At 52.3% G+C, this 25,300-nt stretch overlaps 10 protein-coding genes across 10 annotated transcripts; 5 read left to right on the plus strand and 5 right to left on the minus strand.

Moving 5' to 3' along the window:
* Positions 1-276: 276 nt before the first annotated feature.
* ALT_7710 (putative RNA splicing factor (Pad-1)) lies at positions 277-4,246 on the plus strand (the record flags this gene model as incomplete). Its single annotated transcript, XM_033560876.2, has 6 exons — positions 277-929; positions 982-1,290; positions 1,354-1,833; positions 1,890-2,119; positions 3,156-3,665; positions 3,729-4,246. The coding sequence occupies 6 exons, from the start codon at positions 277-279 to the stop codon at positions 4,244-4,246; spliced, it is 2,700 nt and encodes an 899-aa protein (XP_033416767.2).
* A 797-nt stretch (positions 4,247-5,043) lies between these two features.
* Positions 5,044-6,805, plus strand: ptcA (type 2C protein phosphatase PTC6; the record flags this gene model as incomplete). The annotated part of the gene is made up of 2 exons (XM_089600309.1): positions 5,044-5,116; positions 5,175-6,805. The coding sequence occupies 2 exons, from the start codon at positions 5,044-5,046 to the stop codon at positions 6,803-6,805; spliced, it is 1,704 nt and encodes a 567-aa protein (XP_089455202.1).
* A 1,041-nt stretch (positions 6,806-7,846) lies between these two features.
* Positions 7,847-8,851, plus strand: ALT_7712 (CDP-diacylglycerol--inositol 3-phosphatidyltransferase; the record flags this gene model as incomplete). The annotated part of the gene is made up of 3 exons (XM_033560879.1): positions 7,847-8,018; positions 8,084-8,460; positions 8,516-8,851. 3 exons carry the CDS (start codon positions 7,847-7,849, stop codon positions 8,849-8,851), a joined length of 885 nt encoding a protein of 294 aa, XP_033416770.1.
* An 828-nt stretch (positions 8,852-9,679) lies between these two features.
* Positions 9,680-11,120, plus strand: leu2A (3-isopropylmalate dehydrogenase LEU2; the record flags this gene model as incomplete). The annotated part of the gene is made up of 6 exons (XM_033560880.2): positions 9,680-9,730; positions 9,797-9,817; positions 9,913-9,981; positions 10,040-10,135; positions 10,191-10,818; positions 10,885-11,120. 6 exons carry the CDS (start codon positions 9,680-9,682, stop codon positions 11,118-11,120), a joined length of 1,101 nt encoding a protein of 366 aa, XP_033416771.2.
* A 362-nt stretch (positions 11,121-11,482) lies between these two features.
* Positions 11,483-12,897, minus strand: ALT_7714 (anaphase promoting complex subunit DOC1; the record flags this gene model as incomplete). Its single annotated transcript, XM_033560881.2, has 2 exons — positions 11,483-12,348; positions 12,417-12,897. 2 exons carry the CDS (start codon positions 12,895-12,897, stop codon positions 11,483-11,485), a joined length of 1,347 nt encoding a protein of 448 aa, XP_033416772.2.
* Positions 12,898-13,287: 390 nt separating this feature from the next.
* On the minus strand, positions 13,288-14,934 carry ALT_7715 (phosphatidylserine decarboxylase 1; the record flags this gene model as incomplete). Its single annotated transcript, XM_033560882.2, has 1 exon — positions 13,288-14,934. The coding sequence occupies one exon, from the start codon at positions 14,932-14,934 to the stop codon at positions 13,288-13,290; it is 1,647 nt and encodes a 548-aa protein (XP_033416773.1).
* Positions 14,935-15,589: 655 nt separating this feature from the next.
* ALT_7716 (uncharacterized protein) lies at positions 15,590-17,561 on the plus strand (the record flags this gene model as incomplete). The annotated part of the gene is made up of 2 exons (XM_033560883.2): positions 15,590-15,853; positions 15,930-17,561. The coding sequence occupies 2 exons, from the start codon at positions 15,590-15,592 to the stop codon at positions 17,559-17,561; spliced, it is 1,896 nt and encodes a 631-aa protein (XP_033416774.2).
* Positions 17,562-17,801: 240 nt separating this feature from the next.
* On the minus strand, positions 17,802-19,037 carry ALT_7717 (uncharacterized protein; the record flags this gene model as incomplete). Its single annotated transcript, XM_033560884.2, has 4 exons — positions 17,802-17,910; positions 17,976-18,548; positions 18,606-18,922; positions 19,002-19,037. 4 exons carry the CDS (start codon positions 19,035-19,037, stop codon positions 17,802-17,804), a joined length of 1,035 nt encoding a protein of 344 aa, XP_033416775.2.
* A 392-nt stretch (positions 19,038-19,429) lies between these two features.
* Positions 19,430-20,103, minus strand: ALT_7718 (40S ribosomal protein uS8; the record flags this gene model as incomplete). Its single annotated transcript, XM_033560885.1, has 2 exons — positions 19,430-19,689; positions 19,971-20,103. The coding sequence occupies 2 exons, from the start codon at positions 20,101-20,103 to the stop codon at positions 19,430-19,432; spliced, it is 393 nt and encodes a 130-aa protein (XP_033416776.1).
* Positions 20,104-21,416: 1,313 nt separating this feature from the next.
* Positions 21,417-24,525, minus strand: ALT_7719 (karyopherin beta; the record flags this gene model as incomplete). The annotated part of the gene is made up of 8 exons (XM_033560886.2): positions 21,417-21,603; positions 21,656-21,764; positions 21,817-22,054; positions 22,119-22,451; positions 22,505-23,350; positions 23,410-24,216; positions 24,298-24,356; positions 24,486-24,525. 8 exons carry the CDS (start codon positions 24,523-24,525, stop codon positions 21,417-21,419), a joined length of 2,619 nt encoding a protein of 872 aa, XP_033416777.2.
* Positions 24,526-25,300: the final 775 nt, after the last annotated feature.

Below are 25,300 nucleotides of genomic sequence, written 5' to 3' on the forward strand. Positions count from 1 at the left end.
CAGACATCCCTCACCACCAACTTATCAACAGCTAAAGCCTGTACAATTCGCGACACACTTCAATCAAGTGATCAACTGTCGCGGCCTTGACTTTCTGGTTGCAAAATCTAAGAAACCTGGTTGTACAAATAGAAGGGTTCGCTCAAGTCAAGCTTGATAACTCGGCACTTTCTAACGAAGCCCAAGTGACCCAAGTCCTTTTCACACCATCTCCTTTCTTTCCTTTCCCGTTCAAACCTTGTCAAACACAAGAGTGTTACCTAGCACGTCATCACAATGTCAGGTCTCGACGTTGAAGCACTCCTCGAATCGACCGCTGCAGCAACCCCGCAAGACTCCGCGCAGTCTCAGGACCGCGATGACCGCTCAAAAGCCGATAGCAGTGAACGCCGTGACCGCGATCGCTCGCGGGATCGGGATCGCAGACGGCGCGACCGGAGCCGAGAACGTCGCCGAGAACGAGATGCTGAGGGAGACGAAGACATGAAGAGTCCGAGAAGCGAACACGGCAGTGCTAACGGAAGCCATAGAAGCAGAAAGAGGAGCAGAAGCCGTGACAGTGAACGCCGTCGGTCTCGCCGTGATCGCTACGGCGATGACTACCGCTCTTCTGGTGACTATTACCGCGGACCTGGACGGCCTCGCACTCGATCTCGCTCCCCCTATGATGACCGCTACTACCGGCCCTCGGGTCGTTCTCATCGAGAAGATCGGGAAGATGAGCGACGCTCCCGCCGTGAACGCAAGCGCAGCCCAAGCCGAGAGAAGACCCCAGAGCTCAATGAGGATGAACGTGACAGGCGTACAATTTTCGTTCAGCAGCTTGCGGCACGTCTAAGAACGAAGGAACTGATTGCTTTCTTCGAAAAAGTTGGACCCGTTAAAGAAGCTCAGATCGTCAAAGATCGTGTGAGTGGAAGGTCTAAAGGGTAAGTGTGGCTCCTCTACTTGGTGCCAGCCTCTCAACTAACGGCTTCATAGTGTTGGCTATGTCGAGTTCAAGAGCGAAGAATCCGTCGCACCTGCTATTCAGCTCACCGGACAGAAGCTTCTAGGAATTCCAATCATCGCACAATTGACGGAAGCGGAGAAGAACCGCCAGGCCCGTAATCCAGAGGCCAGCAGTGGACATAATCACGCTGCGCCATTTCACAGGTTATACGTGGGTAATATCCATTTCAGTATCACTGAAAATGACCTCCAGAATGTGTTTGAACCGTTCGGTGAACTCGAGTTTGTTCAACTGCAAAAGGATGAAGCAGGTAGGAGCAAGGGTTACGGCTTTGTACAGTAAGTGACGAATCTTCCTGTCCTCGTGAGTGTCCTGCTTCGGCTGACAAAACGATTCTATAGGTTCCGTGACCCCAACCAGGCCCGAGAGGCACTGGAAAAGATGAATGGTTTTGACCTTGCTGGTCGCGCAATCCGCGTTGGCCTTGGCAACGATAAGTTCACCCCTGACTCGTCAGCGCAACGCTCGCAGAGCCATGGTGCGAACCAACCAAATTTCCAGGGCTCTTCATTCTCCGGCCAGGGAGGACGTGGTATCCAGGCTGGCGGTACTAGTAACTTTGACCGTGCCGGCGGCCGCGATTCTGAAAAGGGAGCCGGCGCTAGTGCTCTGGATGATACGGACGTTGCCGGTGTGAACTTCAACAACTATAGTAGGGACGCATTGATGAGGAAACTTGCAAGAACAGATGAACCTGCCGAACCTGCTGCCGATGATAAGCAGAAGGTGCTCCGACCCAAGACAGAAACCAAGCCGTTGCCGGTCAATGTCAACATGGCAAGTCGATGCGTTTTGCTTCGTAACATGTTTGACCCTGCAGAGTAAGTTATTCTTCCACTTTCACAGAGGTAGTTCCCATGCGCTAACAGAGCCACAGAGAAGAGGGCGAGGCCTGGATCAAGGAGCTGGAGGATGACGTCCGCGCTGAGTGCGAAGAGAAATATGGCCATGTTGTTCACATTGCACTAGATCCCAACTCTCAAGGCGACATCTACCTCAAGTTCGACAGAGTCCAAGGCGGCGAGAATGCCATCAAGGGCCTCAACGGTCGATTCTTTGGCGGTCGACAGATCACCGCTCAGCCTGTCGTCGACGCAGTTTACAGCAGTTTGTTCTCCCGCACAAAAGCAATTTAGTGCACGAGCAACTTCGTGAACACCTACCACACATGCACGACATTGTAGGTATCTCATCTAATCAGCTTATTAGGCGCGACTCGTGACGGTCAAAGACCTTTGTTAACCTTGCATTTTGATCTTTCTGCTGCGGCATGGTGCTTGGGTAACGCTGGCCCTGGTAGGTGCCGATCTTCTAACATCTCGCTTTCGTGGTGTCATATGAGCCAGAAGGCTGTTGTGCAATGATTTGTTTATAGGAACTTCACATCGTTTTAGCGCAAATGAACTTCTTTGTACTCTGACCATCCTTACCTGCCCTCGCCAAACTGTAGAGCAACCGTTCCTGTACCAGTCTGTCCAAGACCATTGATAAGTAAACTATTCCGCTTTTGTAGTGTACCCTTGATGACTGCAACACGGCCACGTAAGGTATGTCAGCATATCAACCGAGTGTGTACGTACTTGCGAGCAATGCCCTCGTTAAATAGGATGAACATACCCTGGTGGATCTGGATAAGAAAGCCGGTGGCTTTGATGAGGTAGAAGATAACCCATGCTCCTTTAAACTGCCTCCTTTGGTTCCTGGGCAGTTGCACATCAATCATATCTTATTTACCATATGATCTTCTGACAGTAGAGTAGAAGCATCAAGTTTGAAAGTGAAAGCTATAATATCAATTCAGATAGAGTATCTCAGCCTATTAAATCACTCCTTATTCACAAAACCATGTGTTCTCTTGATGACTCCCTTGGAACTTTCCGGACAAGGAGTCACAGGCATGATAGAAAACGTCGCCAGGTGCGCATCTGAGACTGCTGACATCCAATAGCACGATGTTTATTTCTCTTACTTAGGGCGCCGAGCTTTGCTTGAATCCCATGCACACGCTGGATCATCAATTGTGATAAATTCTCACTCTCACAAGTGTTGACCCTGACCGAAGCTGATTGCGTTCCCTAAACAAAGGATTCTTATGCAATCTATCCAGACTGACACTCATCTTTCTCCTCCGTGGTAAATCCAGGCGGCCAGGAAATGGAGTTTCTTGACCTGCATACCTTTCGCCAGGAGCTTCCTTCTCACCAGGAGGCCCGCAGGCGTCCCGAGCCCACCAGCATCGTTCCGCAGCTCACTCCCAATGAGGATCTTGAAAGGCTGCTCTGGCGCCACCGTCCTGCCATCTCGACGATCGAGTTTGGCATGAACTATGGCGCGGAGTGGGCGACACAGCACTTTGCAGCCAAGCTTGCTGAGCTCTGGAGGAAGGCGGAAATGTTCGGGCATATCTTTGCGAATACTCCTGACTCTGTCAGAGACGGACAGCTGCCCGTTCGTATCAGACAATACCTCAATCGCGTCTCGCACAGCATCCTGATGCCCCGTCTGCTCGCAAGCCCTACCACCAGGTGGGCCCTGGTTTCCAGAGCGATCAACGAGTGGCTGCTTGACTGGGTTCTGAACGAGACGGTGGTACAGGGATTTGACCTGGTTTTGGATGCCGAGTACCAACTGTTGAAGCACCACCTCCTTCGTGGTAAGTAACGTGGACTCAGAGTCCTCCTTGTCCATACGTCTCCCGCTAAGACATTAAGTTTAGACCTTGAGCCCTTTGTACGAAAGGTCGTGCTCAACGCCATGGTGAAAATCGTCTGCGAGATTCTGTGCAAGCCTGGATTCAAAGAATTCTACCTGGAAAAGCACAGGTGGTACGTGGAGAAGCTGTGGCGGTACGTTGGACGTCTTGTTCCAGACATACCTGAGTACCAGACCGAGGGCCGCACCAGGATTGCGCAAATCATCGCAAAGGCGCAGGCTCTGTCGGTCGACATGCTTCTGACTCCTCTGGAATATGTGCATTATTTCCCGGAATGCGATGATGTTTTTGACCCGACTGAGATGGTCAATATGGATCCCACCAACGACAGATCTCCAGCCGAGCTCCTGCGCTTGTGGTTCAGAATCAAACTAGCCTACACTCCCGTGACATACATTCGCGCAAACTTCGAAGAATCATCGAACTGCGAGCTTGTCTTCCGGAGTGAGGTGCTATTGATGCCCGAGAACAGCGCGGCACTGATCCCGGAGTCCTTGATATCTCGCCTCAACGAGTACTAAGACAGTTGGATGACTATATTCAAGGCTCCTGCGTGCTTGCGGATCTTGTAAGTTTGGTCTTCCCACCTTCAGGTATGATGTCGAGGACATCGTGGGATGAGCGACGATGTCTTCTGCGTTCTCTCAGGCACTCGTTCCACCTCTGTGATACGTTTGGGTTGGCCATTTGCTTCGATGATTTTGCGTTCGTTACTCATGGCTCCTGGTCTGGTACAGACTTCCCCCTTGTTTGCGGCGGATTGCTCGTTACCGAAGGAGACGACGAACTGTGGCACTTGGTGTATGATAGGACATCGGAAGGATCAGGTGTTAATGATTTTCATTGCCAGTCGAACGATTCGCTAGGATCAACAGCCACATTGTTAAACAAGGTCGTGCTGGCCGTAGTTAAAAGCTCAGAGTGGCAATCTAGAGCTTAGCATCAAAACGATGCAGTATCCCCTGTAGAATGTGGCATTGATTGTCCTCGATGCATTCTTCTTCCATAATCCACTATTGTGCAGTTTGGATTATGGTGATGTATAGTCGCTGCCAAGAGATGTCATCATCGCCAGAGCAAACTGCCGTGGCATTTCTCCGTCGCAAAGACGCTCGGGCCGCAACCCAGCAAAAGAGCCTCTCTTCGCTGATCTCCGAGACCAAGACAGGATCTCTCCAGCATGAACCTGCGAGGGTGTCTATAATAAACCATTTTGAACATAATTCAAAGCTAGTTACTTTTCAATGCCTTCACTTCCATGATTTGGGCTCCTGCGAGGCGAGTCACTGTCCGAACGTGGACCTTGACGAACTACAGTATGTCGAGCTCTGCTCCTGTTTCCCCTCCCGCAAGTCTTATCTCCGACGCCGCTATACAGATCTCGGAGCTGCGTCTGCAATGATCCTGTGAAACGTATGACGCGCTTACTGACCTGATGTTTGCCTCAAGCTTTCGTTGCACTACCAAAGCGTCATCAGAATACGAACTCGGCGGCGTCCGCCAATTCCCGGACTGTCAAGCGGCCAGAATTCCACGACTACTTTGTTACCCACCTGCCGTCCTCGTCCCTACATCCAGATCCCAGAGGACTATCCAGTTCCTATCATAAATTTCCTCGCTCCGCTTCTGTACCGCATACCGGTGCGATATCGCACCCGCCGACCTCCTTCCAGGCGCTAGTTGACCGCGAGACCACCGTTGTCCGGATACCGCTGCGCAGTGCAAAACACCACTTCGGTGCTGCCACATCCCGTGGGACTCGTGTCTCGAATGAGGATACGCACCAGGCTGGCGTCCTTGATATTCCTGCCTTTGCGAAGCGCCCCCCTGCGTCTGTGACAATCAAGCGCACCGCTGCGCCTCTGGAGAACCGGGGTGCAGATAGCGCCAGCGGCGACCCGCAAGTCTTCTACTTTGGCGTGTTTGATGGGCATGGAGGGAGCGAATGCAGCACATTCTTGAAAGACACGTTACATGAATATATACAGGACACGGCAGCCGAATCGGAATTCCAATCGAGTCTGAGCAAGGACCGAGAGGGCCACCTTCCCAAGAATGAGTCGGAGATCTCTCGGGGCGATCTGCCCATCATACAACGGGGCAATCATAAGAGAATGGCAGAAATGGAGAAAACCCTAGTTCAGAATTGGAGAAGGCTGGTCGGAGGTTACTTCAAGCGATTTGTGCCGACCCACTTCTCCTATCGTGGAAACGGTGCTCAAGGAAACGGGAGCGCGACATGCAATGGGGACGATCATGTAGGGGGCGTCACGATTGAAGAGATTCTAGAGTATGCATTTCTACGTGCGGACCTTGACTTCGTTTCAGCGCAAGCCGCCAAGGAAGACGATGAACTGGCCACGGCTCATAAGCCGCAGTACCAGGATGACATTCTGTACGGGCCAAAGCATACACAGCAGATGAAGCTTGGCGGTTACCGACGATTCAAGGGAGGCAGCACGGCCAGTGTTGCCCTCATCTCGACTCCGACTCCCACTCCGTTCTGGCACCCATCCGCGCCGTCGAGTCTCCTGATCTCGCATGTGGGTGACACGAGGATTCTGCTATGTTCTACTGCAACGGGAGAGGCGATCCCACTGACGTCCAACCATCATCCTTCCTCCCCAATCGAAGCCAATCGCTTGAGGCGATATGCCGCCACATTTGTAACCGATTCCTTTGGCGAGGAGCGCATGAGTGGTTTAGCGAATACGCGTGCCTTTGGCGACGTCCAATCGAAACGCATCGGCGTATCTGCAGAACCAGAAATCCGGCGCATCGAGATGGGTCCAGCAGAGTACTCATTCTTAGTCCTCATGACTGACGGAATTAGCGGAACGCTCACCGATCAAGAAGTTGTCGACATTATCAAGGAGGCAAAGACGCCGGACGAAGGGGCTCGAAACGTGGTCAACTTCGCAACGGAAGTGACAAAAGAAGGGGATAATGCAACATGCCTCGTTGTTCGTTTGGGCGGCTGGGAGCGTCGACTGGAAGGAGGACTTGGGAGTCTGGGGACCAAAGAATCCCGAGAATGGCGTCGACAAGAAGCAACTGACCCGCGCAGTTCACGGCGATGAACACGAGCCATTAATACCCATAATTGTACATACTTTTTTTTGTTTGTAATTCCTACAAACACTGCCGGTGGCTAGGACCCCTTCAAATCCTGCTGTACATACATTCTCTTGGATTTAGGGGCCGAAGGGGTTTTCTTTTGTTACCTTAAACTGATATTGTGTACTTGAGATACTCGGATATACCAAATGAAAATACCTACGGATGCACGGGTAATATCCAATCTAGAGTCGGATTTGCATCATTTGTCACTGGTGTTTGATACTGACGCGGACTATCCGCAAGCAGCCGCCTATTACTTCATACGGGATTTTCTGCTGCGCACAGGGCTCATCGAACACGGTTGTTAAGGACAGCAGATTCTCTGACCATCTTGGTTATGTCCTCAATCTTATCATCTTTAATTGTCCTCCCATTGTCTCGAGTAGAAAACAAAGTGCCGTTTGCTCTTGGTTCGACGCTGCGAAAGATTCATTGCTTATCGGCCTTATCGCCAACATAACACACACGACCAAGCAACTTTCCCCGGACATCTCCTGATTGCTCACCCAGCTAATCAAGGTTGAAATCCAAGGCTGTTCAAGCAACGCGACACTTATCCTATGTTTCCTTACGCTCATTAAATTTACCTTACTTCCCTACGTCCCTGAGATCGAGTGTCGTCCCAGGAAGGCCGCGTCACAGCAAAGCGGAACTCGTCGGTACGTGCTTTTACAAATCTCGCTCGGTAAGCTCTGTCGCTCTCCACAACTATTTGTCTTTTATCACTCCCTGGCCAGACTCATTGATCGTGGTTATCGCAGTGTTCAATAAGTATCATACCAACTCCCTGATTTTCGATCGGCACACGACTGTGCGCGGCTTACATCATAAGTCTTGTTTGGCCATTGAGACTTCGGACAAGACCTCTCAGTGCGGCTGCTGCGGCGTCACAGCTTATCCTCTATTATACTTATCGGTTACTCTACACCTGACCAGCTACAACCCTTCCTATCTGGGGCGACTTCTCTACCTAATAAATTGCGTGTCGCACACATTTCATTATGAGCGCCAGAACGAGGAGACAAAAAGCCGCCCTGGCTGCTCAATCAGAGGATAGCGACGTGACGACTACCAGCAACGGCACGACGCGGAAATCCCCCCGAAAAAGCAGCTCTCCTTCTCCTGACGCGGAGGCTAAGGAGAATGTGTTTCTTTTCATTCCGAACCTCATCGGTAAGTAAATTATGTACAGATTCCCTCGTCTGAATGAGACGCTGACCGCTGGCGCAACGGTGCAGGATATTCACGAGTTTTCTTGACCATTGCCTCTCTTTACTACATGCCCCTCCACCCTAGAACATGCTCTTTACTATATAGCGTATCATGCTTGTTGGATGCCTTGGATGGATATGCGGCGCGATACTACAATCAGTCCACCACTTTTGGTGCGGTGCTCGACATGGTGACGGACCGGTGCACAACCGCCTGTCTGCTGGTATTCCTCAGCTCCGCGTGGCCGCGGTGGGCGATCATTTTCCAGAGCCTGATTTCTCTGGACCTCGCCAGTCACTATATGCACATGTACGCCACGCTTAGCATGGGAGGAGCTAGCCAAAGCCACAAGAACGTTGAGGCTACTAGAAGCTGGATTCTGTACCAATACTACCACAGCAAGGTGAGTGCAATGCAATGTCTGCGAGAGGAAGAACTGATGCTGACAGAGCCTGCAGACGGTCCTTTTCATTTGCTGTGCCCTCAATGAACTTTTCTTCATTGGTCTTTATCTGCTCTCCTTCTCCTCTCCTATTCTCTCCCCCTCTCTTCTGCAAGCTCAAGATCCCAATGCGCCTCCTGCTCTCGCTAGCCCCTGGAGCGCCGGAGCTCTGGAGCTTGCCCGGGCAAACAAGATTGACAGCTTCTGGCCTTGGGTTATCACCGGAATCTCCGCCCCAGTCATGGCTCTGAAGCAATTCATCAACGTCGTTCAGCTGGTGAAGGCCAGCAAGTGGCTTGCTGAAGGTGACCTTGCCAGACGCAAGGCTGAACGGGAGGGAAAGTCACTGTAGACTGCCCGATTGCTGCATCGCCCAAGCGGGTAGCCTTCCTCACTTGGGGGGCTTTGTCAAGGTGGCACTCGACTGTCCGTGTCCAGTGATTTTCTCGAGTTGGCGCATTATCATTGAATTGGTTGTCGACAACAAAGCCTTTGTCTCTGCTTTGTTGGCTTCCAGCTTCTTTATGCATGGTTCGATCCTACGGCCAGTATACTGAGGCTAAGAAGCAGCTCTGGTTGCAATTATTGTGCTGCTTTCTGTTATTCATCCGCTTTGTGGGAACAATCTTGTTCTTTCAAAAGCATCTTACGAAGAAGCAGTTAATATTGTCCATCTGGTTGTGGGACCCTCTTACAAGCGAGTGTTCGCACTATAGATGCCTGCTCTGGCATCATTTTTAGATTCCTTCTTTCTTTCCATCTCCTTCTTCTTTTCTTCTTGTCAACTACGTTTCTTCCTTATGCCTCGCTAGGTAATTTTAATCTGTTTTCATGAGAATCAGTGGACATATTCAAAATGCATGTCAACAAATCATCAACGTTACTGTGGCAGGGTGTATAAGGGGTAATCAATGACCAGGAATGATTCTGTCTATCTAGAATTATATGATCAGTAGCAAATTACTGTTCCTCAGATAGCTCTTTCAAAGTATGAGTGTTTTGTATAGCTCCAAGTCCAATCGGCTTAAAGTGGATTCCGAAGGATCTCCGTCACTCTCCGGTGTCGGCGCGCGGGGTGCATCCACCCCTCCATATCTTGAGACATATTTCAACTTCACTCACCTGCAACTGCCCTTCAATTTCTCCAGTTCAGTTCTTTTCTTCTAATTGTATACTCACAATGCCGTCATATAACATTGTCGTTTTTGCTGGTGACCACTGTGGTCCGGAGGTAAGTTGAGGTCCCGAGCAGGTATTCCTCACGTCAGATAGCTAATGAGTATACCTTTGGCCATAGGTGACCACTGAGGCAATCAAGGTGAGCAGACAACGATGTTGCTGTCGACTGAGACACATCATCAGTGGTTCCGTCGCAAGTCATCGCATCGACTAACAAGGCCCGTCAAATGCTAGGTCCTCCGCGTCATCGAGAAGTGCCGTGACGACGCTACCTTCAACCTCCAGGATCAACTGCTCGGTGGTGTAAGTGACAATATCAAACCAGCATTTCTTTGGCCAATTGCTTACGAGAACCGTGTAGGCATCGATCGACGCTACCGGAGCTCCCCTGACCGACGAAGCTCTTAACGCCGCAAAGAACGCCGATGCCGTTCTCCTTGGTGCCATTGGTGGGCCCGTACGTGAACACACTCTCACCCACCTCCAGGGCCGGAAGCTAACGCAACCCATAGAAATGGGGCACCGGCACCGTCCGCCCTGAACAGGGACTCCTCCGACTGCGCAAGGAGATGGGCACATTCGGTAACCTGCGCCCCTGCAACTTCGCCGCCCCGTCGCTGGTCGACGGCTCGCCTCTCCGCCCCGAAGTCTGCCGCGGCGTCGACTTCAACATCATCCGCGAACTGACCGGCGGGATCTACTTCGGCGAGCGCAAGGAGGACGACGGCAGCGGCTTCGCCATGGACACGGAGCCTTACTCCCGCGCGGAGATCGAGCGCATCACCCGTCTCGCGGGACACCTTGCCATGCAGCACAACCCCCCTCTCCCCGTGTGGAGCTTGGACAAGGCCAACGTCCTCGCTACGAGCCGGCTGTGGCGGAAGACCGTGACGGAGGTCATGGCCAAGGAGTTCCCCCAGCTCAAGGTCGAGCACCAGCTCATTGACTCCGCGGCCATGATCATGGTCAAGGAGCCTAGGAAGCTTAACGGTATTGTTGTCACTAGCAACTTGTTCGGTGACATCATCAGTGATGAGGCGAGCGTCATCCCCGGCTCTCTGGGACTCTTGCCCAGTGCGAGCTTGAGCGGTATTCCGGATGGAAAGACCAAGGTCAACGGTATCTACGAGCCTATTCACGGTACGTGGTTACTTGTGTCGTCCACAGCTAATTAAGTCGGAGGTTTATATGCTGACACGTAAACAGGTTCTGCCCCCGACATTGCAGGCAAGGGCATCGTCAACCCCGTCGCCGCCATTCTCTCCGTTGCCATGATGATGCAGTACTCCCTGAACCGCATGGATGACGCCAAGGCCATCGAGACGGCTGTCCGCAATGTGATCGAGGCCGGTGTTCGCACTGCCGATATTGGCGGCAAGTCGACAACTAGCCAGGTCGGTGACGCTGTCGCTGCCGAGCTGGAGAAACTGTTGAAGCAATAGTGGATATGCAAAAGCAAGTTTTCGGTTTTCTCGTCGCACAAGCAACTTCAGTCCCATGTGATGTCAAATGGGATATGACTTGAGCAGATTTACATAGATATGATACAATACTTTATTAATTACAGAATATCGAGGCCATTGGCCCGTACTGTCGATAGTATCTGATGACCGAGCCACGCGCTCGCTCCATGTGGAATATAAGGACGTAAAAAATGGGTATCTTAACTGGCAAACACAGAATACCGATGGCAAACCCGCCCTCATGCGCCTGTCGCTTGGTCTATACATTGAGAACCCGCCGCGAACACCACTTTGCAGAACGCCACCCGAAATGGTAAGACATACATGGGCAAATCCCACTCCTATCGTATTACAGGCTCTCCCATCCAGTCCGGCTCCTCCAGACCACCGACCCTAAGCCCGTCAGCATCCCCATTAGGATTACGTCCCTCAGCCCCACCATCATTGAGACTTCCACGAAGGGACCGCCGAGCACTGTGCCTTCGGGTCCGTCCATCCGCTGAGGCAGAGGGGGCATTGCCCATACGCCGCCGATCGTCGTCGCGCGCAAACACCTGGAACCCGCGCACATGCGTATCCTTCCCGTTCTGATGGTTCTCCGTCACGCGCATCTGAATCACCATGGCTTTCAGCACGTTCCCCGCGTATGGGTCGTCTTCGTCGTCCTCGCTGGCGCTTTCGCCGTCATCGTAGTCGTAGGCCGCTTCGTCGTATTCGACCGGGTTCTCTGAGTCTGAAAACATATAGTCTGGCCATGCGACGCCCTTTGATTTTCCTTTTCCTTTGCCCTTGCCGTCCTGGAGACGGGTCCGCGTGCGCTTCCGCCGTCGCCTCCGGACCCAGCCGCCGTCTCGGCCTCCCACGCCTTCCAGAGGTATATCGACCCAGCCGCACGGCCCTTCGCCTTCCCATGTTGCGAACTCAACCAGGTCGTTGCCGCCCATGCCGGCGAGGAATACCATCTTGGTAGGTGTGTAGCTTTCGTCCATTTCGAAGTCAAGGTAGACGCGGATCTTGACCACTGCGACAAGCTTGAAGAAATGCAGTGTTAGCATGTGCGGTTGCGGCCCGTCGGATTGCCAGTACTGGGTGGGTGAGGGGTGACGGAGGGCCGCAACACCGCAGCCTGGTTTGTGCGTCGAGACGGTCCAAGAGGCTAGGGAGGATATTTCGCGGAGGTTGCTTGGTAGCGGCGACGGCGACCTGTCTGTGGAGTAGATGAGCAATTGTCTCCTTTCCGGTAAACCGAAGGGGATTGTTGTTGTGCTAGCTTACCCCGATCGTGCATCAATTCATCTTCGTCTTCTTCGCCTCCCAACTCCTCGCCAGCCATGCCTTCCATCTCCTCTGCCGAGAAGTCCCCCTCTTCCTCCTCTGGCTCCATGTCTACACGTCGATGGTCCATTTCATAACTCTGATCTACGTCCTCCTCCTCCTCTCCCACATCTTCTTCCTCGTCCTGATCGTCCTCATCCATCATCTGCCCTCGCTGGCGGCCAGAAACTCCTCGCCCGAACAGAGAAAACAGCGCAGCTTGCGCAGCGGCACCAGGGTGGGCGGGAGCGGCCTCAGTCATCTCGACAGGACCAGATGAAGGGTGCAATTGCGGGATACTCCGCGATGGGGACGTCTGGAAATGTGTTTGAGCAGATCCATGGCCCAGCCGCGATCTGCTTGTTTGTTGCTGTGGGGTTTCGTCGGAGTTTGTTTCTGGGACTGGCGCGGGGTGTCTTCGGAGGAGGTGATGGCGAGGCATTGTGAGGCTTGGAGGGAAGTTGAGATAGTCTGTATGAGAGTTGCGTCTATCCAGGCATCTCAGAAGCTCGGGTTGGAGGACCCGTACGGAAGGCTCCCTCTACGCGGAATCTACTCTGACTTTCCTGATCTTATCGCGTCGGCGAACAGTTGGATCTCCGCGTTGATGTCACGTGTTGCAAACAATGACCATACAGTAGAAGACCAAGATGTTTTTTCAATTAGTACCTCTCTATAAGTGTCACAGGTTGAACCGTCTAAAAACAAATTTACTAGAAGATATGCTATGATACAATGACGAGCAGCCGTAACAAATCGGACCCAAGAGTAGGGGCAGGATGCGCTGTTGAAATCAAGCCCGCTCCGATGCCAATCCTGGTCAGAGTCTTTTCTATTCCTGAATGTCCACGTAACCCAACTTCTGGCCCATCTTGATACGCTGGCCTTTCTCAATTGTCCAGTTCCATCCTCCTTCACGTTTCCCTTCTTCCCAACCAATGTCGAATGATTTCCTGGTTCCCATCGGAGCCTCAAAGACAAGCACGATGGAGCTACCCAGTTGGAAGCCACCCATTTCTTCTCCTCTCTGCAGGGGATGGCCACCTAGCGTCCTGCTTGCATGGAGGTAGGTTGCCTCGACAAATCCGGGATATTGCTCCCCCCTTTGTGCGGCAAGTGCTGCAGCCCGATCTGCAGCCGTGTCTGTTGTGAGACTGTTCGTGCGTAATTCTGAGTCGAAATTGATCTTGATGGACCCCACGTTCGTCGCGCCTACGGGGATATAGCTGAAAAAGCCCCATCGCCAGCGACCTAGTAGAGCAACTCGCTCATTCAGAGTAAAAAGACCGGGCAAGTGACGTTGAAGGTAAGGTGAAACCGAGTATAGTTCACCTGCAAAGTGTCGACGACTCTCAACAACCCATGACACAGGAGAGTGGAAGCGATGATAGTCACCGGGCGCAAGATAGATTACCACATAGTAGAGCGCATTGTTCGATGTCGGCTTAGGCGCATACCACGGAGAGCCGTCCCCTCGAGCAATTTCGGCCTTCACTGCTTCTTCTGCAGCAGCGTCTGACTTTGTGGATGCGTCCAAAGAAGCCGCCCGTCTCCGTGCCCCTCCCTTGTCTCCTGCAAGGAGGGTCGGCAGCGTATACGAGATGCCGTTCACTTTGGCGAATTCCTCATCAGCTAACATATTAGCTGCATCTTTATGGGACGGTTCTGTCATGTGGTTCATAAATTTCTTGCTGTGATCAGCGGAAGACGGTGTGGCAGCGCCTAAGAGCGCATCCAAGCTGTACGTTATACCCTTGACTTGTTCCACCTCACCGCGGTCAATCAGACCAAATTGCAGGATGCGGCCGTCTGACGGGGAGACAATGGCGTGAGGGTCAGGATCTATTGGTCGTACGCCTGGCTTGAGTTTGCGATAGAAGAAGGCGGCCAAATTCGGATACGTGTGAAGGTCTGGTTCGGCTACTTCATCCAGATTGACACCGAAGATCCAGGAATAAAGTTTGAATCCGGGAACACGAAGATAATAAGGGAGTTCCAGCTCGTTGAAGGCTCCCCACCAGCGAGACATTGCCTTGAGAGGCAATGTCGACAGGATCTGGACCTGCCATGGTCCGCTGGGCCTGACTCGAGGACGTGGAGGGGGTTTCTCGAAATGAAACGATTCTCCAAGTGCCTCCCTCTCGGCGCGTTCTCGCTCCGCCCGTTGTGACTTGTAAAAGTGCAGTAAACCCAGCAAACCGATACCCAGACCGATAGGTATCGGGTACCATTCTACTTTCGTGGTTCGCAAGGCAAATCGAAGTCGGGATCCGAAGGAGCCCCTTGGCGACGAACGCTCATGGTTGTTCTGACCATTGTACTGCTTCCATGGTTTTGTAGAAAATTCTCTAGTACCGGTCCGGCGACGACCAGTTGCTCTGAAAGACACCATATCCATCACTGCAGCTCTGCCCCCATTAGGGGGAATCGTGAGCTTCCGGCGAAAGGGCGCAGAACAGTTGGAGAGGCACAGGGCCATAATCACTGATCTACTCCAGAGACATCATCCCTTACGGGAGAAGAGATAGCGATGATGTATGTGGTGTCCTGTACAAGCAGACTGAGATGAGATGGGTTTGTTGTCAGCCAAATTGTATGCATTGATTATTTCTCTTTAAGTTTTGCGTCATGCGATGTCCACCGCCCGGCAGAATAAGCGTCTCTATCGGCTTCTTTGATACTCTGCAGCGTCTGTTGTTTATCCCATCTTTTCCATTACGTTTCTCCCTCTTCTCTACCTTGTTGTGTCTCTGAGTACGTGGGGTCATTTGAATTGGCAGCTTATTAAATAATCTTTGTCTGAGCCTCTACCTCCGGATGGTGAGGTACTGACCGACGGACTGATGAAAAGGACACCGTCATCCTCAACGCCGCTCTCTCTCCGCATTCTGCTTTGATAGTTCCAACTTCCTTCTTTTACGCCTGTTTCCGATCAACCAAGGAATGAACAATCCATTTGAAGTTATTGTTTGAATACTTGGCTCCGGTCTCGACCTTACAGATTCTGATTACTTGTCGTCATTTCTCAGCCTTCACGACAGGTACAGCGTCATATGTACCTGAGAGGATTATGAGCCCGTGTCAGCTACACTTCCGTGAAACATTTGAAAGCAGAAACATCGGGTTTCTAGATTATGGCGTCCAATTCTTCTGATCAACCAAGTGCACCGTTGGAGACCGTTCCGCCCAGCATCACCTTGCACGTGCTCTGCCCGTCTCTACCCAATCGCTTCACCTTCGATGATCTTCCCCTCTCTACGACTGTGGCTGGTCTCAAGGCTCGCTTGACCGAATCAATACCGAGCCGTCCAGCGCCAAGTACCCAGAGATTGATCTGGCGCGGAAGGGCACTCTTAGACGATGCTATGACACTGGAAAGTGTCCTGGGCCCCACGGATGTATGCTCCACCGCCAATTCCCTTATTTGACTGAGCCTCTCGCATTTAGAATAGCTACTGACAGTTGAGCGCGTAGAGTACCGAATATTCCATGCATCTTGCTCTTCCACCGCCCTCCACCGTCGGCTCCGCTAGAACCTCCACTCTATCCGCTTCCGAACCCCCTGCAGCTGGTCGCCTACCAGACCCTTTTCTCAATAGAGCATGGTCTTCTGCACTTCCGGCTCTTCCGACTTCTACTCAGAGCTTTAGACAACGGGACTCTATACCTGCTGGCGTACCACATGAAGCTGAGATCGGACTTGCCCTTCAGCGTAACATTGACCAGATCCGCCGACAAATCCGGACCGCCGCGCCACAACCGAGATCGGGATCGCAGGGGGTCGCAACCTCAACTCCCTCCGTGGATCAAGCAGGTGCACAACAGCGGACGGGCGTCTTTCAGTCAGGTTATCCTCCTGCGAGATGGTCAACAAGAGTTCATGGGCCACTGGGCCCTTCAGACCTTCCCCAACCCCGATCTTGGCCCGCTGGTCATCTGCCGTCAACGGGGACTCAGGCCACGAATCTCCGTGCTCGTCTAGATGTCCTACAGCTACAGGTAAACTATGCTGAGGACCAGCTTCAACTGGGAATCGCACCTCCGGCAGAACGAATCATTCGTATTCGTAATCAGCTTTGTGAGATGCTAGACGATCTCTACAGCGATCCACGTGCCGAACGCAACGGAAACATTGAAGCGTTGCTTTCTCGTATTTTTAACGTCTACACTCGCGCTGATCAACTTCGTATCATGCAGTCTAGATTGCAACCCTCTCTCCTCGCTACCAACGCTTCTGCAAATGCGGAACCGGCGCGCCCTCCTCTGTACCTTCTATCATCACCAGGTGGATATCAAGCTCTAGTCGCGTCTCCGGGCGCGACAAATTCAATTCAGGCGTCGCTTGCTTCCTTCCATGCGTCGCAGACTCCTGGGTTTACACCCATGCAGGCTCCAGCTCAACCAGTTGGATTCCGAGCTAATCAGGAGGCTGTGGTTCTGGAAAATGTTGTTCGGCAAGCTGTGCTAAACCAGCGAGCGGTGAACAATGGACCGGTTGATCTTTCCAGGTATATTAGACGAATCTGGCTCTTTGTCCGGCTGTATTTTTTCTGCTACATGTTCAGCGAGCCAGGAACCTGGTTGCGAGTCTTATATGTTACGCTAGCCGTGGTTGCCTCTCTCCTTTCCGAGACCAGTATTCCGCGGCAGCTGTTCAATATGACAGTCGCTCCTCTCCAGCGTCACCTTGAGGGATTGTTACATGTAGCTCCTGATGCTGCTGACAATAATGGCGCTCAGGCTGCCGCGAATGGCACTGGCGTGCTCAACGACAATCGTGCCAGCCTGCCCGGTCAGCTTCGCCAGGGTGTCCGGCGATTGGAACGATCTGCTGCGCTGTTCGTTGCCAGTCTGGTTCCCGGGGTGGGCGAAAGACAGATTGAGGTGCGAAATGCAGCCGAGGCAGCCCGTAACGCGCAGCTCGCACGAGAAGAAGAGGAGCGTCGCAGACAGCAGGAGACCGCGAACGACGACGAAAACAGTGCGGAGCGGCAGGAGTCTCATGAGGAAGCGAATGGCGCAAATGAGCGCGTCGAGCCAGCCGAACAGAACACCATGACTACTAATCAATCCGAGCCTTTGATACCCCTTGAGCCTGACGAATGACCGAACAGTTTCTCTTCTTTGACTTTGACATTAGCGTTGAGTTATCGCATGAGCGTTTTTACCTAGCCTGCATTTGGATTATTCTGATGTAGAATAGCACATACGTCGAAAATGCATTGACATCTTTACCTTATAGTTGAATTGTATACAAGGCCTTGTGTTCTTCTCTAGTTCCTAAAGATCAAAGCCTGTTGGTTCTACGTCCATGTTCTATGGTATCCATCAACCCCCATGCTCTCTTCACAGCTTCAGGCCAAGCCTCTCTGCTGACGTATCCTGAGGGGAGGTAGGAACCTCAGACGGCGGCGCCATAGGGCCCGTATCAAACGACTCCTCTCCATTGAAGTGCCTGTCCATCGCCACATTAGTCCTATTCCCAACACTGGAACCCGACGGTCGAAGGAAAGTACTCACCAGCCCCTCTCGGCCCCCGTACTAAGAAACCCACAGTCCCCATTCTTCACACAGTCCCATCCACCCCCGACACCCTTCCCACCGCGCCAATCCGGCACCCTCGTCTCAGCCCGCAGGATCTTCGTCCCGGGAGCCAACGCCTCCGCAGCCGATACCTCCGCTCCAGCCGTGCCAAGGTCGTTTTCCCTCCGCCGAAACGTACTCAACCCCGCCGTGAAAACAAAAAAGTCCTCCGTGGAACTATCCTCCGGCATCGCGCCCGTCAACGCCCGGCCAATGGCAATCAGCGGCGCCGCATGCGAACAGATAAGCAGCGCCTTGCTGGTGCGCTCATCGGGGCGCTGTGCCGCCTCGAGGGCCGCGATCTCGGCGTCCACGTCGGCGATTATGCCTGCCAGCGCAGTGGCGAGGCGGTCGTGCAGCTGGGCGATGGTCTCGCCGCGGGGGGATGGGATGAGGTGCGGGCTGTGCGTTGAGGGCTTGGACGGGAGGATGCTGGGGAAGTGGGTATGGAGGGTTGACGGTGTGGCGGGGGAGGGGTGCTCGAAGAAGGAGGTTGGGCCGAACCATTCCCTTGTATCTGTGTTAGCAGTGTATCTTCTATAAGTGTGGTAGTGTAGGTGCCGCTACCCTATCCCATTCTCGATCCTGACGTCAAAGTCCGCGCCCGGCTCGATGTCGCTGCTTTGCTCGTGCTGCTGCTGCCGTTGCTTCGCCTTTAGCGCCTCCACGGTTGGCTGGATCGTCTGCAGACAGCGGTAGAAGGGGCTGCAGTATACGCGGAACGGCTTGGGCTGGAACGCTGGGCTTGCGATGTGCGCGGCCAGTTCGTGCGATTGTCGGACGCCATGGGAGGTTAGGGTTGGGTCGGCGGGGTTTCCGGTTGCAGTTGGGAATTGGGCTTTGTAGGTGCCTGTTTTGTAGTCGATTGTCCAATTGAGGCGGTGCTGGAGGACATGGTGTTAGTGATCTGGATGGAAATGGGTGTACTGAATCCCGGGGGGTAGGGAGTTTTGAGTTACATACGCCATGGCGCGTTAGATATATTGTGTCCAAGGGCATATTGCAGCAGTTGAGAAGCGGATGATACAGGGTAAACTACAGTAATATCATCATGAGAACAGTCAACCGCTCATTAGAATTGCGGGGAACTAAATGCAAGCAGGCGGTGGAAGTTGAACCTCGGTCCGGATGTCTACATCGAGAAGTTTACAGGCTAAAAGCACATGGCCTAGAATGACGGAGAATAGCTGACTGAACTGAGATAGGTGCAAGATGCACGCTCCAGTAAAACTATCTATGGCGTTTCTGCCAGGGTATTATCCTCAACTGCTCGCCAAGACGCCTCGACCATCGAGCATTCCTCGCTCCTACATCAAACCCAAGTCATGCTATTTCCGACACACCGACAAGACCTCAAAACTTTTTTTCTATTTCAATTCTGATGGAGTTGTCTAGTAGAAGAAGCCAAGGAGCTTGCCAGCAACGTGCTTGCGACGAGCCTCCTCGTGGTCCATGATACCAGCGGAGGTGGTCAGGACGACGTAGCCGAACTGACGAGAGGGCAGGAGCTGGACGGCCCACTGCTCAATGTCGGGGAGCTGGACGGGGTAGCGGGGGTTGATGACACCGCACTTGTTGAGACGGCCGTTGAGCTGGATGACGATCTTGCCAGAGCGGTGGTCATCGACCTCCTCGAACTCGCCAATGTAGCCTGATAGAAAGGTCAGTAAGGATGTAGCGAAGATTTAAAAGCTGCCAAACACGAAGAAAAAAAAAGGAGTTTTGGAAACTTGTAAGATCTTCACATGTTTCAATGAAACAATCTTCAATATATCGGGCACTTAAAGGGCAGACGTTGTGGAGTGGGTTAAGATTCGAAACCGCCGCCTAGTTATCAGCCCGAATGATGTTGTCCTCCCCCTGATCTTGCAAGTTTCCAACCCTCCTCCCTTTCTTCATGATGGCATGAATTGGTAAAAAGACAAAACGTACCGTGCTTCTGCATGACGCTGAGGAACTTGACAATGACCTTGGAGCTAGGTCTGATCAGGACCTGGCGCTTACCGGCCTTCTCGGCGTTGTTGATGGCGTTGAGCGCATCGTTGAGGACGGAAGTCTTGACCATTTTGACGGTTGATTGAGATTCTCAAATCGAGGAAATGCAGAAATGAGGTATCTATAAGTCGGAACTCTCTGGGGAAGCAAAATTCTCACCGCAACGGGATCCACCCATCTGGAGAAATTTTGCTCCCGGAAGAGAGAAAACTAGTCAGCCACCAGTAGTCTTCGAGCGCAAAGAGTGCCCCCCAGGGGTTCTTAAGCCCGTGTCGTGATGAGAGAAGCGTATCACCCTGCATCTTTTGGCTTCGTTGTTCTCGGTCGCCATTTTAACCGAATTGACACAAGAAAGCCAGAGACGAGAGGGTGATTGCTCTCCCAGACTAGCTGGGGGGCTGCAAATGAACAGAGGACAGCGAGCAGAACATACCTCGAGGTCGAATTGACGGCGTTGGTGAGGACAGGAGGTTGCTTCAGGATCGAGCTCGGCGCAAGAAAAAGACGGTGAGGTTTTCGCGGCTGTGCGCGCTTAGGGTTTCCATTATTTTACCCTTATCAGTCACGTGCCGATAGTATTCATGCCCCATTTAGTGCCTCAGGCATCGAGTCAGCTGGAGAATGTGTGATATCGCAGAAAATATTATGGCACGGCACGATTCAGCCTAAGCGAGAATATGTTGGCTACTCATACGTTTATTAATGTATCATTTCCTCTATACAGATTTTTCCATCACACTTGGATGTGAGAAAGGGCAGAATTATACGGGACTTTCAGTGTCAAAAGGGATTCATCGCTATGTTTCTCTTGAGAGGGGTTACATGACTTCTTGGGGCATACATGACGTTCGCAAAAATGCTAGGGAGAATCTTGGTCTAATTAAAACCGCCATAGAAAAAAGAAAAAAGGAACAGGAGGCAAGGGAAATGGTGCTAGTAATAAAGTGGGGAGAAGGGAAGGAAGGCCAGAAGATAAATAACAAGGGTGAAGGTGAAGGTGAAGGGTGATTCCGAAAAGGGGAACAGTGTGCCCAGCGGATGCCTACATGGTTGGGGGATTGGGAATAGGGGAGGGATAGGGTCAAAAGGTTGAGGAATCGGATCGTAGGGGCGTGATACTTTAGCTCAAAAGAACTTCGATCATATCAGGGTAGGCGGTTAGCCATGAGTGCCGACGTGCGATGCACTCATGGATAGGAACAAGTAGCTTGCAACATGTACATGCTGATGTTCAGTGCCCTCAGTGAACGGTACTCACATCAAGGGTAGGGGCAACGGGCACGGCGTCACTTCCCATGCAGCACCTTTGGAAAGTGCTTTCAATGCAAGGGGAGCCGTGTCCTAACAGCAAGGGTTGTGTGGCATGGCCGGGTTAGAACGTGCTTAAGCCATGGCAGCCGCCGTGGACATGTTGACCTGACGCTTGACCTGCTCGCGTGTCCACCGAGCGGTGTCAATAGTGCGAGAGCTGTATTCCCGGTTGTTCCTAGTCTCCCTAACAAGCGCGGTGACCCATTCATTGCGGAAGAAGCTGGCGAACTCTCCGTTGGGGAATGTATCTGCGAGATCACTGGAAGGTCGTTAGAAAAGTGGTAAAAAAGGTGGAAAAAGGGCAGTCATACCCAAGAACACCCATAGATGCCCTCATGAGACCCTCACTACGGCTCATGTCCTGAGAGATAATGTGGAGGAGCTGGAAAATTGACTCAACATAGGGCTGGAGCTGAGCAGCTGCGACATTATTAGCATTAATCAAGGGTGACAATCAGATATCGCTACGTACCCTGGGGCTTGCCCTTGTAGGTCAGAAGGATACCACCCCAGGCATCCATGATGCCCTCACGAAGCGAGACAATGTAGTCAAGCATTTCCATAGTTACGTCGGTACTGGCTGTGACGGCCGATGCCTGCTGAAGGACCTGGGCGACGACAGGCAAGTATACATCGAATTGAGTCCCGATAGCCTGGGCAATGTCTCCGAATGTTTCGAGAATCGCGGGCTTAAGCTGATTGGTAGCACTCTGTGACACGAGGTTAGCCTGTGATTAATGGTGAATTCCGCGTCTCCTCATCCTGGTGTCTTACCCTCAAGTTGTTCAGCAGATAGTTCATAAAGGCATCGCAGTAAGGCTGGACCTTCTCGTTCAAGGCACGCGCAATATCACTGACCAGGCCAATTGCCATGGAGCAGAGCGCGGGCTCTTCTTGGTTGCCAAGCGCATTGTACAGGAAAGGAGTGAAGGATTCCATGTACTTGACAAACTCCTCCTCCAGAGCACTGGCGATGGCACCCACAGTGGCGAACACCACGTCGGGAACACTGGACTTGGGGGGAACGGTGGAGAGAACCTGGAGCATAACGTGCATGATGCGGTCCGCCTGGGGCTTGATCTCCGTTTCAAGGCGCTGAACAATAGCCTGCCAACAAGTCAGTAATGGAAATGCTGCCGAGGTGAATCAAGAATTCTTACCAGAAGTACACTGGTCAATGAGGTTTGCATCTCCTCGAGCGTGATACGATCCTCGACACTGACAACTTGTTGCTGCATGGGGACGGTCTGCTCCAGACGCTGGATCATAACATCGGACAGTGTCGCGACCAGGGGAAGGCTGTCGTTGGCGGCGTTTGTGACGAACGAGTTGAGCACCTCATATCCAGCGGTGCGGAGCTGGTTGTCGGCATCCTGCCTCTCTGTGAGGGTAAGGAGGGACTTAACACTGTCCTGGAAGTGCTTCGACAGTGGGTTGGTGTGAGCACCGACATCACCGGCGAACCGATCGGCAACGTTCATCAAGGCCCAGCAGCAAGAGCTGGCAATCTTGGGGCTACTCGCAAGGCCGTTGAAAAGGCAAGTAATAAGGGGTTGTAGGTGCACGTCAGGGTCAAGGGTCTCGGAGCAAAAGTCACAAACGCGCCCGAGCGCGTAGGCCGTAGAGTCACGGACCTGGATGGAGCTATCCTCCATCATGCTAATCAAAACACTCAGGGCCTGCTTGATCAAAGGCTCCAGAATCTTAGGGTCGGGACCGTCCATAATAGCGCCAAACGCAGCAACTGCGGCATCACGGTGACGCCAATCCTCGTTGCGGATGTTCTCCTCGACGAAGGTCAGGACAGGCTGGATAATATCACCCTGCACGCACTGAGCGTAAAGCTGCAGGGCCTGGTAGGCCGCACGGGAAATGTTGTACTCGTCCTCGGTGGCATCCTCATCTTGTTTGCACATGCATTGCAACAGGACAGGAACAACTTCTCTGCAAGCGACACGGGCAAAGTTGAAGAACGGGCGAATTTCGGTGGCACCCTCGGCTTGAGCCTAGAAGAAAGAAGTGTCAGTTGTGTTCGGTACAGAGATAGGAGCAGGATAAAACGAACCGCGGCATTGTCATCCTCAATGGCAATTTCCTCCTCGCAAACGGTGCACCAAAACTCAATGGCAAGCTTGGCAACGTCTTCCTCTTCGCTCTTCATGCCCATAATGCTCAAGCCAAACAGAGCTTTTTCCATGTAGAAACGCATCTTATCATAGTATGAACCCATAATCCGGTTCAGGCAACCGAAAGCACCGGCCTGCACACGGAGATCATCGGCCTGCGTGGCTTCGCAAACAACCTGCATGATGTAGTTCCGTTCGCCCTCATTCTCCATGTTGGAACGCACAAAGTCCACCGAATCACTGAGGGCCTTGATGGCGGCATGGCGAATGTCCATATTGGGCTCCTCGCGGCGGGCACCCTGGACAACGGCCGTCAAGATGGCATTAGAGTGGGCAGCCAAACTTTCCCGCAGCTCTGGATCTTGCGACTCGCAGATGAAGCCAATTGTGATGAGTGAGGCTTGTTTCAGCTGATCGGTGCCGGTTGCAACGCTCTGAACCAGGTGGTTCATCAGCTCTGGCCATTCGTTACGGGGAAGCTCGATGGCGGCGATCGAAACGATGAACTGAGCAGCAGATTGGCCGGCCCGGGCATCCTTGGAAGCGAGAGTCTTGAGCGCCAGCTCCTTGACCTGTGCCTTTACCTCGGGGCTAATCCCCGAAATCCATCGCTCCTGTACCTCCCTTAACTTGGCGAGATCTCTGAAAGTGAAAGCGTTTTTCAAGGCCAGACCGGCGGCGGTTCTGATGTGCGGGGCGGCGCTTTCGTTCGCCAACTCTTGACCAAGGGTAGTGAGGTAGCCGGCCTATAAGAAACAGCAGGTTAATATTAGCAACTGGGGTGTCGAAGATCAAAAGAGAGAGGGGGAAGGGTCGGCTAGACATACGAAGTCAACCTCCGCCGCGTGGAGGAGTTGCTGTTCAGCATTTGTACGAGTCGTCGCATCTATAATAGAGTTAAGCAACAAAAGTCAGTCTCCCATGCTCGTATTGAATGATATCCAAGTAGATTTCGAAAGAAAAAAAAAAAAAAAATCTTTCGTATGATACAGTGGGGTTAAGGTGAGCAACGTACCTGGCGACAGGGTGCCCTCCAACACCTGAGTGACGTTCATGTTGCCTTAAGCGGAAATCGCACCCAGAATCACAGGGAAATAGAGGAGAAGAGGACAGGGAAAGGCGGGGAAAAGAGAAAGATAGGATCGCTTGTTGACTTGACCCGAGATAGTTGTAAAGAATCGAGAGAAAAGACTTGTCCACAAACAGAAAGGAGTGTTTGGTGTGGACAGTTAAGAGTCAAAGAAGAAGGGGAGAAAAAAATAAACGACGTTGGAGGTTCAGATCAAAAAGGCTGTTTTTGTGGATATGACGAGGCATGCACCGGGTCGGAGAAGAGACCAGACAGCGGACCAGAAGATTTGGTGAATGCACGCCAGAACAAGGGAGGAAAAGGGAGAAAAAGCTATGAACAAAAAACCCCCCAGGAACCTTTGATGACAGGCAGATGCTTGATGGGCAGTGTACTCTGTAGTGGGGTGGAGGAAGGATAGTTCTGGTAGGTTGGGTTTTCTGTGAGTTTTCTGGAGGATATAAGGCTGAGGAGAGAAGGTGAAGGCAACAGCAAGGAGAAGAGAAGAGGATAGAGGGGCAGAAAGCTGATTTCTTTCTTTGTCTTCGCCTCTGGGATAATTTCCTTTCTTTTGATGCCAAATGGTACTGGTATGGAGACAGTGATGCTCGACCAGTAGACTAAGGCTAAGGATAGATACTTGATCGTACTCTGGACTCTGTACCTACCTTACACCCACAGAGAGATTCGGTGTCGTTACTGGACGCTGAGACGCACTTGGGGCTGCTGCCCGGAGCTACCGTCAATGCTGTGGCCTACCA

The sequence above is a fragment of the Aspergillus lentulus genome, assembly GCF_001445615.1.
Source record: "Aspergillus lentulus DNA, contig: Alt16, strain: IFM 54703, whole genome shotgun sequence".
NCBI classification, from domain to species: domain Eukaryota; kingdom Fungi; phylum Ascomycota; class Eurotiomycetes; order Eurotiales; family Aspergillaceae; genus Aspergillus; species Aspergillus lentulus.